The sequence below is a fragment of the Coccinella septempunctata genome, chromosome 1, assembly GCF_907165205.1.
Source record: "Coccinella septempunctata chromosome 1, icCocSept1.1, whole genome shotgun sequence".
Taxonomy (NCBI): domain Eukaryota; kingdom Metazoa; phylum Arthropoda; class Insecta; order Coleoptera; family Coccinellidae; genus Coccinella; species Coccinella septempunctata.
Window position 1 is genome coordinate 65,100,674 of NC_058189.1, and position 17,697 is coordinate 65,118,370.

At 37.5% G+C, this 17,697-nt stretch overlaps 1 protein-coding gene across 3 annotated transcripts in view; it reads left to right on the forward strand.

The window, feature by feature from the left end:
* LOC123308947 (hemicentin-1) overlaps positions 1–17,697 on the forward strand; it is a 325,793-nt gene that overhangs the window by 25,573 nt on the left and 282,523 nt on the right. For 2 of the 3 annotated variants that reach the window (XM_044891796.1, XM_044891782.1), the window contains exon 2: positions 2,014–2,193. In XM_044891796.1, coding sequence (XP_044747731.1) covers positions 2,121–2,193 — 73 coding nt within the window. In that variant the 5' untranslated portion in view covers positions 2,014–2,120. The remainder of the gene's footprint in view (positions 1–2,013; positions 2,194–17,697) is intronic. The other variant, XM_044891790.1, reaches the window with a different exon arrangement.

Here is a 17,697-nt window from a genome sequence, read left to right on the forward strand (position 1 = left end):
TATGCAAGTTAAAACTGAATAATTATGAGTTTCATTCATGATTTCTTCAAATTCACCGCGGAAACTATTCAAAATCATCCTTCAAATATGGGGTTTCAAAATTTAAATCGCTTTGTGCGAAGTTTACGATTTGGCACCAGCGCATACAAGACAATGAAAAGCACAATGTCCGATCAGCTTGTTTATAAAATAACAGCTGTTGATCTACAGGCTCGTACTTACTGGCGAGCTTCAACTGCAACCGGCTATAAAAATCCCATAAAATTTTACGACCTCCCTCGTTCGTCGCAGACTTCATAGACAGCCATCTTTGTCTATATCATCAAGATAATGCATTTGTGGTCCTTTATTATCAAGGCATATTTCAGTCGATGTTGCCAACTTGTGCAATTGAAACGAAACGCTTTAAATTTTAAATACCCATTTTTATTTTTCATTTTTAAGTGCTTAAAATAATTATTTTTAATTATGTTTCGAAAATCGCTCCATCTTTCCAAACCACTAGATTTCAAAACAACATAGAGTTAGAGGAAAACTGTTACTTGTGATGTTGGGTCTGTTGAGATTTATGTCCAATTGCACAGTACAATACAGGGTGAGTCTTTGACTCGTATAAATATTTTAACAGTAGATTCTCGAAAGCGCTTTTTTCCTTCAGCATTTTTTCCGCATCGGCTCGGTTTGAAAGATACAGGATGTTGAAAAACAATAAAAAATAATATTTTTGTTCTATCTCACAAACGGTTTTATCGAAAGAAGTGAATTTCGGAATATAGTTTTTCATTATTATTTGATGAATCTTTTTCGAACACAAGATATCATCCACGTCTTCCAGTTTTCTCATTATTTACCATAAAATACCAAAAATTCAAGGAACCCAACTCTTGTTGAAACTAAGTTGGACGTTATCTAATGAATATTTGAACGTTTTGTAAAATAAAAGTATTCTTCATATTTCCTCGTATAATGCGCCGTTTTCGAGTAATTTGATGTTAAGAAATTAAAAACTATCTGTGTAATTTGAAAAATTTTGCACTCTGGCTGAATACAACTCTGTTCAAAATATCCACAGATGTGTAGTGTCACAGATCAAGCTATTTATTCTGAGAGTAATTTCGTTTTTCCAGGGGTGGCACAGCTCATTATGAAAACTTAAAATGGCTTTATCTTTTCATCAAAGCCTAATCGAGAAAAAATGGTATAGGAAAAAATGTTTATTTTGACCTAAAGAATCTACTTTTGAAATATTTGTACGAGTCAAAGACTCACCCTGTATTGGTCGATTCAGGCAGTTTACTAACATTACAGCATACGGAACAAAAACAAAACAGAATCATCAAAATATTCGATGAGCACTTTATTCTCTCTAGGTTAGAACTGAACAATCACATTTCTGCAATTCTAACTTGTGTACTGGGATACTGGGAATCACCTTTTTTCCATCCATCGCATGATATTGTGAGTAATGAATAAACGATAGCAGGGTCGTTTTCCACCGATGAATAATTTCGACATCAATATCCCGTTTTTTTTTCAGTTAAGGAAAATATTCCAATGCTCCCCATTCATTAAATTGAACCTTTCAACGTAATAAGTCATAATGAAATAGTACCCAGCGACAATATGAAAGTAGTTCAGTTCCATTTTCCAACGTCACGTCAGCGAACTGTCGTAGTTGCCACAAGCCGCAATTATTAAATACAGAGAAGTTCGCTCGATGTTTGATTCCAAGGGTACAATTTCTGATCAAATTCAAAACCCTTTCTCTTCTACCCTTAGTGTTACAGCCCCAATCCCTATATTATGAATAGGGAAGATGGGGTAAATGATAACTCATTTGAAAGGACTTTGGATTCTGAGTTCAGCATATTTGATTTTTTCATTCAATCCATTCGTTAGTTGAAGAATATACCAATCTCTAATTTTGTTGAATCTTCTTCTTCTTCCTAAAGACCTTATGGTCTGTTTAGTTTTGATAATAAATTTCTGCAGTAAGAAATTTTCTTTTTTCAGATAGTGATGTGGTTACAATCTGCTAGATCCCAATGAACCATACTGAAATTTAAAGTGCCATGGATTAATCAACTACCCCTTGGAATAGAGATGGTATTTCAGGCGACATGAAATTGACATCTATTCTTCTTCTTTCATGGATAAAGTTCTTCCTGTTCTACTCTGCCGCTTCGTTATCAGGTGAGTTGTGAATTTGAGTGAAATTGACTAAACACAAGCTTCAAGGTAGAAAATCAACGTTTGTTCAAGGCAGAGGTGAAAGAGGACTATTTTCGACATATTCTGAGCTGAGTCTTATGATCTATGATGATTTAAATCGATTTTTTGGGCAATTTCTTATTACACGTACATCGCATGCGGAGTATTGGAAGTCTTCCTTTCAACTGTTACCAAAATTTTAGATAACTGAAGAAGAGAGAGGGGTTAGAACCCCTCGATAACAAATTTTAATTATCGTAGGTAATGAACAAATAAACGCCATTTGGGTGTGGGTGGAGTTCAAAGCACCAAATTCATCCTAACATCAATACCTCTCAGTTTCTGGGCTGAATTCACGAACCAACGAACTCAATATACGGGCTTCATCAGGGAGAAGTTAACCCTGAATTACCGATGACAACCTAATCATGCGTGTATTCATTCTGGGAAAATTAAATCTCGTGAGGACACCCCCCTTTTGAATAAAAATTGAAAAATACTGTTGTTCGATTAGTGATAAGTGTTGTTGAGGGACGCTGTCTATAAAAAAGTTTATCCTGAATGATTTAACATTAATGCACAGTAAAAATTGCTGCAAACTTGAACGGATTTTTGCTGAACGTTGGCAGCCATTGTGATTTTAAGAGGGTTCTACACCGTTTTAGTGGTCATTTCAAAAGGAAAAAATGAATATGTTACGTCAGAAACCACTAATTCATATGGGGTTTTCATTATGAATCAATTCAATCAGTTCGTCATCTCGGAAAGTCAGGAATTTTTTTATTCGTCAAACGGAAAAAAAAAATAAAAAAATTTTTTCATTGAAGAACAAATATTCATTCATGCCATTGACTTTCCGAGGTGGAATCATCTCTTCTATGAATTTCCACATAAAAAAATTTCTCGAAAAGTCTCGCCATTGGCTACAATTCGTATCCTGGTGAAATTGAAAAAAGACGTTCGTTGAGTGCTGCCATCTTTAGGACGAAAGTGGAACTACTGTAATATTCTGAAGATGCATACCAACAAATTGATATTCACATTTCAGCATGTGTTATCAATTCGTTCCTTAATTGACAATGGGATGCCCGTTATAAAGAAGGGTACGGTCCAGCATCTGTCCTGCGAAACAACAACCATATATATTGAATCCAACAGGGCGAAAGTTTAATTGGATCCCGTCTCTCTCGAAAGCAACTTTATAATTATTCGAAACTAACCATAACTCCTTAACTAACTATCTAGGTATCTTGAACATATTCCCGCCTTCAAGTTACACACATAATATGAGGCACCATGTTTGAATAGGAATTGTTACGGGGGAGATGGGTGCGGGGGAAAAATGGAGCAGACTGTGTGTTTCTCAACTACCCCGCAATTTCAACAAGACAGTTGATTCGTTTCGATTAAGCAAGAAGTAGAATTATAAATTTTGAAATGCTTCATAAATAAATTACTCATAATGGGGAATTTTCCTCGATTTGGTTTATCACAGCATATGCAAGTTTAAACTGAATAATTATGAGTTTTATTCATGAATTTATCGAATGCACCGCGGAAACTATTCAAAATTATTCTTGAAATATAAGGTTTCAAAATTTAAATCGCCTCGTTTATAGTTTACGATTTGGCAACAGCGCCTACTAGAAAATAAAACGAACAATGTCTTGTTTATAAAATAACAGCTGTTGATTTACAGCCATCATAAGGTGCGTACTCACTGGCGAGCGTCAACAGCAACGGGCCATAAAAATCCCATAAAAGTTTATGACTTTCCTCGTTCGTCGCAGACTTCATCGATAGCCATCTTTGTCTATCTCATCAAGATAGTGTATTTGTTGTCTTTTATTATCAACGCATATTTCAGTCGATGTTGCCAACTTGTGCAATAGAAACGAAACGCTTTAAATTTTAAATACCCATTTTTATTTTTCATTTTTAAGTACTTAAAATAATTTTTTTGGGGAAACGGTTTGAATGGTTATTTCAAAATGTGACGTTTCAAAAATATTTCCTAGAAAATACATAATTTTCGTCAGAAGGAGTATTCCCCAATTGTCTGGCATTTTCCCATTGTCGTCTCCCTTTGCAAAGTGAAGGCTTTTGTAGTGCCATAGAAATATTCAAGATAGAGAAGGAAAAGTCTATCAAAAGGGGGATAACAATATCTCTATTTTCTGAGTTTGCGCTGTTTGGTCTTTTCGGTATAGAAAGGAAGTGCAATTCAGTTTGAAGTCGATTGGAAGGATGATGACGTAGAAGGTGGCAAGGTCAAGCTTAATTGACAGTACTGGCCCCATTAGCAGTGGCGTAGCATAGACAGTGGGTAATGTTATGAAGAAGAAAATTTGAGATAAATTCGACTACTGCATCGAAACGCTGTTTACTCACTGGAAGTGCTAAAGAGGCCATCACAAGTTAGTCGAGTTAGTGAATAAGAATTGAATTCTTTAAATTTATTGCACGACAATGTCTAAGATTAAGATAGCTACGCCAATGAGGGCATCGAGTGGAATGATTTTCGGAATATTGGTAATTCCCATAGATATACTAGTAAATCTAACAATTTATAGTTATAATTTCTATGGGAATTCCAAACAAGCGATACGTCCCCTGGTGTCAATTTCTGTAAATAAAAAAGTAATGCATTTTTGTTCGTTTACATCGAGGAACGGAGAATATTTGGGTGTTTCAATAAGAGTTTTCATGAAAAATATATCTTGATCTGTTGAAAATATCTCAATCTATCTTGTGACAATAGGAAAAGCTGAGTAAGTTTTCAAAATTTGCATCCTTTGAGCAAATCTTCGATATACACTTTTCCGTGAAGATGTCAGTTTTTACTATTTTTCACGATGAAATGAACGTTTGGTCAATGTTTAAGACATTCACACAAAATTAATTTAGAAAATCATTTTTGATTTCCAGTTCAACATGGACAAGTTTTCTTAGCATCTTATTCTGAAGGAAATTTGTTTTTCTAGGGGTCCATGGTTAAAATGGCTCCTTACATATTTTTATCTATGTATAGGAAAGAAGTGTTTATTTTGTCAAGACATTGTCATTGTATATCTTCTTGCTTTCCCTTCTCTGTCGATGTCTAGAAATAAACATTCCAAAGATTCCAAAGACTGGAGTGAGATAGTTGCTTAGTGTCGCCAATCACAATTGAGACATTCGACTCGGACATCATTGTCACACAAATTTTCAGTAAGAATAGATAGGAACTATGTAAATTTTTCAAAATAACGCCACAGCCTTAGTATCGCGCTAGACAGAGAAACATCATTGAATGTCCATTCCATGTATCTATGTTCCAAGTGCTTACCGGATATAGAAGAAGAAGAATCTGGTTCTACTGTCATATGTCATCGAGAAGCTGTTATACGCTGAATATGACAATTGAAGTAATTTCTCCGAACCAATGACAACGCCACTTACGTGTGACGTAGCAGATAAAATGTAGGCGGCCATTTTGAATAGATTCCAGCTCCTACGAACATGAATTGCCATTATAATTGAGGATTTAAGCTGAAAAATGAATGGCGACGATAAGAATAACCCATTTTCGTCCCCATTGTTGCGAGAGAAACGGCGATGCCCGTAAACTATGGAGTCAAATCAGCTTCATTACCAACGCCAGAAAAGCGCCTTTCCCGCCGTAAAAATTAGCCCGCCTTTCGGTAACAATTTCTGTTTTGATCCCACCTTCTCGTGTTTTCCAAGGCCGCCCGCGCGCTGAAAGCGAACGTCGGAAAACGGGCCCGGCGATGAAAGCGACCAGATCCCAGTTTTCCGAATGTAATACGCCGAGAAAAATCATTCCGCCAGATGAAAATGGCGCTATTTCACGATGTTTTGTCAAATATTCGCGATTTATGTCGGGATATTTTGTAACGAATGAATGTTTTTCGGTGTTTGCTCAGGTTCGGCGGTGTTATTCTCCGAAGGGGACGGGGTTTGTGCGGAATGTGTACTTTAATTATAAAGTATAATTGAAGACGACTGCGGGATGAGAATAGAATGGATATTAAATCATTCTTGCCGAGATCGCAGTCTCAAGTTCAATGTTTTCTTGAATTCAGCTCGAGTCGTTTCTGAAAGATGACTTTTTCGTCGAACTATCAGTCAATGTGACAGATATTTAGAAACGTTCAAGTGAAACGTTTTTTCGTCGACCTGAACAAAGAATGACATTTAACGTACTAATTTCCCAACAAAAAGTCGACTATTTTTGAAGTCGAGTACTTTTCGTCCTGATTCACTTTTCGTACTGATTTACTTTACGTCCGGGTTCGTCACTTAGCAATATATTATCATCAATTTTGTGAATAGGTACAGTATTTTATGAAAACCTGTGACAATAACTGTCATTTGATGTTGTCAAATTAATTCTTTACGAAATCGGCTAGATTTTACCTGAGAACATCTGTAATGAATCCCAGTTTTCTAAGAAAATTGGAGTTCATTTTAGTGCATTCTTTTCATTTCACATTTCCGCCTTTGTTAATTCTCAAATCTTCAGTGCATTCATTCCGATAGGCAGAGTAAATGTAAAAAACCGTTTATCTGTGGTTAACGTTGTTTTTCTTGCATGCCGTTGAAGATTTCGACGTTTTTCTGATGTTGATATGCGATAAACCGGAGCTGACGACGTTTTTCATTCTTGTCGCATTCTGGAATTTTCAGATTTTTAACGTGTAGGGGGATTTGCCTATGAAAGTAGATTTTTCTACTCTTTAGTCTCTTTTGTCACTTGACGCTCTCTACTCTCTTTCCTCTTGTCTTTGCGATTGTGTGCCCGACGAGCCGATCAGCGAATTTAGAATAAATTTTGTATTACGAAAGTAGTGCTCTTAGAAATCAATTTTTATTTTTCGTTTTTTTTCCGCGGTTGCCTTGAAAAAAGGAGGTAGGTCCCCGTCTGTACCGTTCAGTTTCTTTATTAGACCTACACCGGTTACTTCTTTGACACTGCTGTACTGTATCGCTTTCTGTTATTTTTTATCGTACTTTACCCTGTTTCGCGAGTCTGACTTTTCCCTTCGCTATCAGTCATGGTGCGTAAGCCCTTGGGGTAGTGAAGAGAAAATCCCGTCAACCCCCCTGTTCGCGTTCCGCGTCATAAGTGTTGAAATCGAAATCTCTTCTTTTTTATCAGTCATGATGCGTAAGCCCTTGGGGTAGAGAATAAGAGATACCGCTCGTCGTCAGTGAAATCCCGTAGTTGCGCTCAAAATAGACCTTTTCTTCGCTATCTGTCATGGAGCGTAGCCCTTGGGGTAGCGAATAAAAGTCTCGAGTAGATCCGCCCTGGTTGTGTTTCTTTCAGTTCTGGAGAAATACAATTAGTTACATCCCGATACCGTATAGCAAGTCATTTCACTTCGCGAGGTTATCCTTAGTATCCATTTCGTCCGTTCTGGTTGACGCATTTTATTGAACAACCTTTGATTTTCTTCATAAACTTTTTAGGGTTTTCACTCCCAATCTCAAACCGTCAAGAACAACCAAATTTGTTGAATGTAATTCCTTATGTTAATGGCCTTTCAGAAAAAATAAGAAGAATCGGTTCGAAGTTCAACATACGAACTGTTTTTAAAACGCAAAATGATTTAAGATCTATATTAACAAAAACTAAACCTTGGAACGAAAAACAAAAATCAAAAAATTGTATTTACAACATACCCTGTATTTGTGGTAAAACATATACAGGTGAAACGTCCAGACCTCTAGAAATAAGAAAACGCGAACATAAAAATAATATTAAAATTAGAGAAATTAATCGATCACAAATCGCAGATCACATTTGTTCTAATACGGGAGACCACATGATGGATTGGGACAACACTAAAATTTTTATGACAGAACCAGACCATTTTAAGCGAAAAATTAAAGAGTCTACGTGTATTCTGTTAGATCAAGATAATAATTTGGCAAATTGTTCGATAGGAATAGATCATATTTGGATCAATTTACTAAAGAAGGAACTGTCATCCGGTAATTTCAAAATTAAATGAATCAACGTTTCTGTGCAGTCTCTGTTTCTGTGTGTTGACAATTAATGTCAGACAAAAAGCGACAATTCAGAAGATTTTCAAAAGTAGATTTTTCCGTCTGATGAAGGAGTCTGCTATAGACTCCGAAACGTTACGAAGAATTATAATTTCAACGTTATTTATTTTGAGTTCATTGTCAGGCAACAATTTTTTATAGTTAATTTGCTCCTGACAAATTAGTGCAAGAATTTACGCAGGAGCAAATCGTTGATTTCATTTTTAATTGATTTTGTTTCAGAGATTGGGAGTGAAAACCCTAAAAAGTTTATGAAGAGATGCAAAATCCTCCCAAAATAAATTTCAATCGAAACCTTTGATTTTCACTGTACCCGGTATAAACTTTATTAAGTGCTCGTGATCGGATCGAATTTCCAGAATGTATGTTTGCTGATCGATTCGCTCATATTTCATACCTACACATATTTCCGTTGTTCATATTTCCGAAGGTTTGAATAAACTAGTACCTACATAATTTGATTTTGACTACTTCGTTATCGCTACCACCCTAGATAACAGCGAACTCTGTCTCCGACTAGCAGCTACTGTGGTAGGTTTGCTATTCTTCCTAGTGAAAAGAATAGCTGGCGCTCGAGATAAGGTTCTCTGAGGAAACCACGTTACACATCAAACGTTGCTGAAGGATATATTGAAGAAGGTTCGATAATATCCTTCAGCAACGTTTGATGTTCTCTATCGGCCATGCCTCTTTAACCCTGTTATGTCGACACCGGAGTCAAACAATGTTGTTGCAGATGGCCGACGAAAGCAGTGACCAGTATATTCTGTCGGATTTTCCAAGTTCAAATAACTAGCAACTATTTTAGGCATTTTTCCTAAATTGATGTATTCCTACTAATTGTCTTCAACCCTTTCCGCTTTGATGTTTGAAGAAAAATCGGTCACTGTTCATATTTTCTGGACTTAACGAAACATACTTTCGTTAAAGATTCAAGTGCATCTGATTAACTACAAATGATCTTGTTTTTTTGGTCTTCGAATCATGTATGCTAATAAAAAGCTTAGATTCTAGGTCTTCTGCATCATATAGATTCATTTGGTTTAACTCATCCATTCTACATGCCCCAGAAATACCAAATAATAAAGCAACCTAAAAAATGAATAAAGGTGTAACCTGAATAAAAATTAAAACCTAATAAATTACCTTAATCATTAAATTTCCTTTATCTGGAGCTTCCTGGATACATTTTTCGATTTTTTCCTTTGTTAAAATAGCAGATTTCTCTGCCCCATCACCTTGAGTTTACCGTTTCAATAAAGAACGAAAATTTGAATATGTGAATATATCTACATTGTGTTTAATTGCAAGGGTTGACTTCAACATTGGATAATTGGCCCAAAATGTTGAAGATTTCATCTTAAAACGAAGGTCTAGGAAGTATGCCATCACAGCATTTTCTGAGGAAGAACTCGTGTTTTTACTCTTGCGGTAGTCCATAAAACGTTTATATGCATATTCGTACTTTCCTCTTGATTTTTTTGGCAATAATTCTAATGAACCTCAACTAGCTTTGGAGGAGGAATTAATATCTGTCTAATTTTGAACGATTTGCGAAAAATAGTATGTTTACCTTGTAGGAAAAGCCACATTCCTGGACTCTGTGTTGCTAATCTTCACAGTCGTCCAGAAATTAGGTTAGGCTTTTTCTACCAGTTAAAAAATGTACTATTTCCACACCCGCTGTATTCTCTAGAGTCTAGACATTCCCGATTCTGATTAATGGTTGCCCCATAAAATTATATCTCATAAAATTGGGAACTGGCTGATATGGTATCTTTTTTAGTATAACTTCAAGTTTTCATCGAGTTTCTGCCACATCCATTTTATATTCATTCAGTCGCAGCAAGTTTAATTGAACACTTATTGGAATGAAGATATATGTGAGATACCTAGTCACGTGATACAACTTCCTCCATTAATCACCCATCTGAAGCATCCGATAAGAGCGTTCAAGCCCGCCTTATCAGCGGCCCCAAACAACTTCCGAGAACACCAACCGCCTTTATTGTGTCGCCCTGCCGTGTAATTCCTGTTCTCCCGCTCGTCACCGTCTGCAGCCCTAGCCAGGTCTCCTCCCGCAGGATCGTGAATTAAGGAACGGCAAACTTCAAAAACGACCACCCCTGAATAACAATAAGGGCCGCGAACAGTCGTCGATCGTGACCGGTGCCGCAAGGCTGCTCTCACACCGTCCGGTTTTTACCCGAAGACAATTCGAGGAAGAATTACCGTTCGGTTTTATCCGTACGGTATTTTTTTCGAGGTTGGTTGCGTCTCATCAAACTCTCTGAATTATAGTTTTAATTTTGAGCAAATTCCTATGCTTGCAGCTCTTGTCCCATATAGAAAGACGAGCTTCAGCTGAAAATTTCATAATTCTAAATTTTTTAAATGAGAGATGTCGAAACTGATGAGTATGCGCATAGCTATATGCATATTTCACTGATTCGTACTAGTTGGGGAGCCCAAGAAGGAAATTCGGGATTAACTCGAGCGAGATACCTTGGATCCTGTAGACTACCTCTACCAAAAGTCCTGTTATAGGGGGAATTGTCTAGGATAGCCTGTCAGAATAGTAAAAAAAACGATCATTGTACATACTCGAGCGTGTCAGATTAAGATATATGTGGTTAATTACATGTTGAAAAGTATATATTCTCTCAATTTGACAATTTAAGCGTGACGAATATGTGTGGGAGGGCGCCAAACTTGCAAAAAAAAAATTCACGTGTACATTCTCGAGCGCGGTGACTTTTTTCCTTATTTCGAAGCTAATGATTCAAGAATAACGGAAAAAATATAATCTGACAGTTTCAGCTAGCCGAAACAATAAAAATTGGCCATAAAGGCCACAAAAATCAGTTTTTTTTTTCAATTATTCTCCTTTCCTAGGCTTCGAATTGTTTTCGCATTCATGATGAAAGTTGTTAAGCATAAAATTTTATGCAAATTTTATCCGAAGCAATTTTTTCTACGTTTGAACGTTTTTGAGATATATGGCGATGAATGTACCTACATTAGACTGGGTTTCTACATTGATCTTGGCCTTTCGCATGTGTGGCTAAGCTCCTCGCCCTTATCGCCCTCCAACTCAAAAACGTTCAAGGGTATGTAAAATTGTTTCAGACAAAAGTTGTATAGAATTTTATTATCTACAACTTTCATAATGAATACAGAAACGATTAGAGGTACAGGAAGGGAGGTATTTGAAAAAAGGGCCTTGTTATCATCTTCAAACTGTCAGTTTAAGAAAACCCTTTCTGATTAGTGTCAGATTAATGGGTCAACAGGTCTGCAACATCTGTATGAAAAATCTGACACGCTCGAGTATGTCCAAGTAACGATTTTTCCTTTGCATTTTCGAAGTACCGCTGTGACCTTGCGTCACTTTCGAATAGTTAGTCTCTTGAAAAGTAGCTTCATTTGGGTCGAGAATTTTTCTTACCATTTTCAACTCTTCTGTATGGCCAGCCCCACCACGCAAACTGAATTCATTATCAGTCTCACTTAGAGCATATACAGTATCTTAATCTGACACGCTCGGGTATGTACACCTGACGATTTTTTTTTACATCCTTGAATACCTGCAGACGCTTTCCCCATCGATGAAAGTGCATACATCATAGAACCTTTTTTTATTTCTACCATATAATCTTCAGAATCCACTAGGTCTCCACGACGCTCGAGTAAATCCCGATTAAGCATCATCGGCTACCCAACTATACGCTTCTTTTCGGAAGCGAAAGCTGGACGCCCTACAGCCGACATATTAAACAGCTTGAACATGCGCAACAACGTCATCTAAGACAGATAATGCACATCAGATGGTCCAACAAAGTTTCGAATGCAGAGGTCTTGCAACGCGCGAGTTGTACAACAATTGAGACTCAAGTAACGAGGGCCCGACTCAGATGGAGCGGCCACATTCTGAGGATGCAAGACACAAGACTCCCCAAAATAGCTCTATATGGCGAATTCACTGAGGGAGCCCGGAAACCAGGAGGCCAGTATAAGCGGTTTAAGGATACACTACATCAATCCCTAAAATTAGTAAATTCCAATCATAACTGGGAACAACTAGCGTTAGACAGGTCACAGTGGAGGTCTTTGGTACACAGTTATACTGGAGAATCGAGAAGGATACAGCGGCGGCCAGATCTGGTTGGTAACTGTCCATGCCCTGAGTGTGGAAGGATCTGCAGGTCACGGTTGGGTCTCTTTAGTCACAGGAGGGCACACAGTCGCAACTAGCCCCAAGAAATTACAAGTCTGTTTGAATTTTTTTTTTCCTCTTTTTGTAGATTTATTCCCGGTAACGGGTTACAGCAATGAATGAATGAATGAAATACCTGATCGTCTAATGCAGCGTCTACACAGAAGTACTGTGCCAGTTATAGTTGAGATTCGAAAAGGTTTCAAGATATTCGAAGTGATCGTCAACATCAGATTCAGTTTTGACTTTGGAAATACAATGTCCGGAGAATATAGCGAATGTTTCACTCCAGCGTTTCTAAATATCTCTTTATTTTTTTTTGCGATTGAGGCGTTTGTACATCTCTCTGTTTTGCTTATGAGGCACTAAATTGCCTTGTTTTTGAATGATTCCAATGGGTTTCAATTGAACGGAAAAGACTTTTTGAGGCCGCCCACATTATTCTGCGAGTAATTTTAATGGAACATTAAACTTAAACGGAATTTCCCACAGCTGGGCGTAAGCCATTTTTTTTTTCGACGGACCGACGGCAAAAACGGATGGTGTGAAAGTAGCCTAACACTGCCGTTCGCGCACGGGCACGCTCCTCAACTTCTGCCGGGGAGATTGGGGTGGAGATGAATAGATCAAAGGACGGGCAGTTTTTGGAGTCTGGGAGCTCATTTTTCAAGTGGGGCGAAAGTTCTTGGTTATGCGGTATTTATGAGTGGGACGGGTGTATTTTCTGACTTCACCTGGGGAAGTTTTAACAGTCGCGGGTTAAGTGGCGTAGTATTTTCATCGGGGTGGATGTGCTCAAGGTCTCGGTCGGCCGAGCCTGTGCCTGCTTTGACGTGGTTTCGACGTGTTTTTTCTACGTGAAGTCGAGTGCTAATCTGGAGATTTCTCCCGAAAATTTCGTATAGGGATTCACTATTTTGAAAGGGCTTTCTTTATTTTAGTCGAGTTGATGAGAACCTTCTCATACAATTCAGAAAAATTTCCAAACCGAAAGTTTGTATGTATAAATGCTGTGGTTGCGTAAAATTGGGAACTACGAGGATGTGTTGATATCTAGTTAGCCTAGACCAGTTCCAAGCATAAAAAAAAACTTAGTAGAAGTGTCAGTGTGAAGTTTTAGGTCAAAAAAGCAAACGAGAGTTACGCAATAAATTGAAACTGTATTTAAAAGAGAATGGATGAGACTTGGTACATTTCTACGATCCAGAAACAAAGCAACAATCGATGGACTAGCGACATTCTGGTTCTCCAAGACCTAAGAAGTTTCGTGTCAAAAAATCTGCTGGAAAAGTTCTTGCTTCAGTTTTTTCATAATTGATTTTTTGGATAAGGGTAGAACAATAACCGGAGATTACTATTCGACATTAATGACCACTCTACGGAAAAAATTGAAGAGAAAAGACGCGGAAAGCTATCCAAAAATTCGTGATTTAGGGTTCGAATGAGTAGAACACTCCCCTTATTCCCCAGATTTGGCTCCATCCGACTATCATCTCTTTTCTCAACTGAAAAAAAGTTTAAAATGTCGTAAATTTTCTTCCAAGGAGGAGGTAATAAAAGCTGTGGAGGTCTGGTTTGCAGAGCAAGAAGAAACATTTTTTTTAAGGTCTAGAGACGTTTTAGGTTCGCTGTAATGAATGTATCCAAATAGGAGGAGAATATATGGAGTAATAAAATATTTTGACATTGAAATTTTATTTGGTTCTATAGTAGGCTAAGAATTCTTCGATAAATCCTCGTACTAAAGGTGGCACACTGGTGAAACTTCGTAGGGGTCGACAAGACAAGAATTCTTGTCTTGATGACAAACTTCTTGTCTTGTCTTGAGAAGAGGTCGTGAAATTTTAAAAATTTTGTCTTGAAATCAAGACAAGATCAAGGTCAGGTACGGTGAACAGAAAATAGAACATCCTTCGAGTCACAAAAATAAATTGATCGTTTCAGAGAAGTTCCCATTAAACCCTTAAAAATGCTCGAATCAAATCGCAGAAACCTGCCTGACAAATTCACGCAGAATCCCGAAATTTCAATAACAGCCACCGAGCAACGTTAACCCATAATCTTCTTCTCGCAGACGTGGCCTATAGGCGAGATGAAATATCTGGGACTTTCTCGCTACCAAGAAGTATATGTAATATATCCAGATATTGGTATTGCATCTTCGGCGGTGGTGGTGGGTGAGACGAAACGAAAGATGAAAGAACCCGGTCAAAATGTATAGTTTTTATATTGGATATTATGTCGAGGATTCGGCTTCCAAGGCGCAGAAGATGGGATTACTTCTTGAGGGATTAGAATGACAAAGAGGTCTGACGCCGCTCCAGAATGATATAGGAGGCGAAATGGGAGCATTTTCCCTCTGTATACTGAATACTAGGGATGGAACTCGTATTATTGGAGGGGAAAAAGTTGGGAAATACCTAGTATTGCCTCCATTGATGATACATCAATCGGTCTTTGAAATGTGTGAACTGAAATTCATAATGGAAAATAGTACATATTCCTTTCATTGAAAATACTCCAATGGAGCTGAAATTGTTTTTCGAAATTGGCACACACGCATCACAACAATTTCAATCTTTTCTGAAACCCTATCGACCTCCAGAATGAAAAATTTTAAACTCATTGGCTTGATTTGCAGCAACTTCAGATGTACGAAGCTACAGGACTTTAAACTTGGGAAATCCTCTGTCATAAACAAATCAGTTTGATTCGATCGTAAAAATGAATAAAAAAATTCGCGAATTGAATCTTCGCAACTGAATTAGAAATTGCTTTCAAATGTGTGGAGTAAAATTCATAATCACTAGCCTATACGAGTATACATTGGAAAATTCTTAGCCTACTATAAAACCAAATAAAATTTCAATGTCAAAATATTTTGTTACTCAATATATTCTCTTCTTAATTGGATACATTCATTACAGCGAACCTGAAACGTCTCTAGACCTTTAAAAATTTTTTTTCTTCTTGCTCTGCAAACCAGACCTCCCCAGCTTTTATTACCTCCTCGTTGGAAGGAAATTTACAACCTTTAAAACTTTTTTCAATTGAGGAAAGAGATGATAGTCAGATGTAGCCAAATCTGGTGAATAAGGGGGGTGTTCTAGTAATTCAAACTCTAAGTCACGAATTTTTTGCATGGCAACATGAGATTTGTGTGCAGGGGCCTTGTCCTGCAGGAACAAAACACTTTTGTATGGCTTTCCGCGTCTTTTCTCTTTAATTTTTTCCCGAAGAGTGGTCAGTTATGTCGAATAGTTCTCTCTGGTTATTGTTCTACCCTTATACAAAAAATCAATCATGATTACTCCATGACAATCCCAAAAAACTGAACCAAGAACTTTTCCAGCAGATTTTTTGACACGAAACTTCTTAGGTCTTGGAGAACCAGAGTGTCGGCATTCCATCGATTGTTGCTTTGTTTCTGGATCGTAGAGATGTATCCAATTCTCATCCATAGTAACAATTCGGTTTAAGAAGTCTACATCGTTTTCAAATCGAGCAGTCAGTGCAGCAGTCGTTCTAGCCCAATTCGACAGTTTGATAAAATCATGTCACGAACTGCATCGATATTTTCGAGGACTGACACAGCAACTGGCCTTCCCGATCGGTCATCATCTTTAATGGAAAATTTACCTCTTTTGAAGCTTGCAGTCCAATTTTTCACGGTCGCATACGAAGGACATTGATCACCAAGGGTATTAAGCATATCTTCGTAAATCTGCGCACCTCTTAACCCTTTTAAATACAGGTATTTGATGATGGCTCGATACTCCAATTTTTCGATTTTCACAATTTCGGTGGACATCATCTTTCTTTTAATTTATTGCGTAACTCTGGTTTAGTTTTTTGACCTCAAATTTCACACCGATACTTCTAATGAGTTATTGTTCGTTGCTATGGTAACGCAATATTCTTTTATGCATGGAACTGCTCCAGACTAACTAGATATCAATACATCCTCGTATGGAACTATGCTATAGCCGATATTTGTGTACCTACTAACGTTTCGTTAACTGATAATAATAAGAGAGAGAGAGAGAGATCTATTGGTGATTACACAAAAGTACATTGTTCACAGAAGTCATGAAAAGTTAACAGATGAATTTTAAAAAGTTATATAAAATCAACATCAACTTCGTCGAAAATCAGGCAGGAGAATATTCTCACTTTGACTTCTCTGTTCATACTGGCCTGTGTCACTTACATCTATGACCACAAAGACGAGTTACAGAAGAATAACTTCAACCACAACCATGCTACCAGAAATGCAACCGAATTCATCATTTCCTTCCACAGACTGACATCAACTCAAGTAAGTGTAAATCACACAGCGGTAAAGATATACAATATTTTACCAGGAAAGTACAAAACGCTAAAGAGAAGATTCGGACAGTACTCAAAGAAAAACTGCTTGGAAAAGCCTACTACAAATTGGAAGATTACTTCGCAGACCCAATAGACTGATATGCATATACGTTTGTTAACATTGTTGGGAAGTTTTTCTTTTTTGTGTCTTTCTTGTCATATATCTTCATGTGTGCCTTTTATAGGTTAATATTTCAGTGATTAATGTATATATTTTTGATTTATAATATAATACTTCTATTTACTGACACCCGATGTATGTTTGATGGGTCAAAAATTGTATATTGGTGATTGACAATTTACCATAAACAATAAACAATCAGCAAGTTTTTGAGTCGCTTCTTTTCGAATGCACAAACGTTCTTCTCACGGAAAATGATCACTTCAAAGTCGGCCACGTGTCCCACTGTTCAAAAAGACCTCCTCTCCACGAAATATCGGCAGGAGAACCCGAAACAATATCCGAAAATCGAATCTTTCCGGTTCACCTCTTCCGCCGTCCGCGCGCTACCCTCTTCAATTTCCGAACAGGTTCTGAATATAATTGTCCCCCCTGGGGACCCTGGGCAGAAGACGTTCGATCCGTAAAATCCCATAGAAAGATCCAGGAATTTTCAAGGTCGGACGGGAACCGGCACTCGGGCGGGAACGACCCCGTTATCAGTGGCGCGCGGTGAAATTCAAAAGCGGGGAGGGAAATTTAGCTATCAGTGAATAGGCTCTTCTCTTTTGGCTCAAATTTTGAATTTCCTCGGATGTCACTAACGCCAGGTATTTTTCAGTTTACTATACAGAACTAAAAGATTTTCTCGGCCCCTAATAAT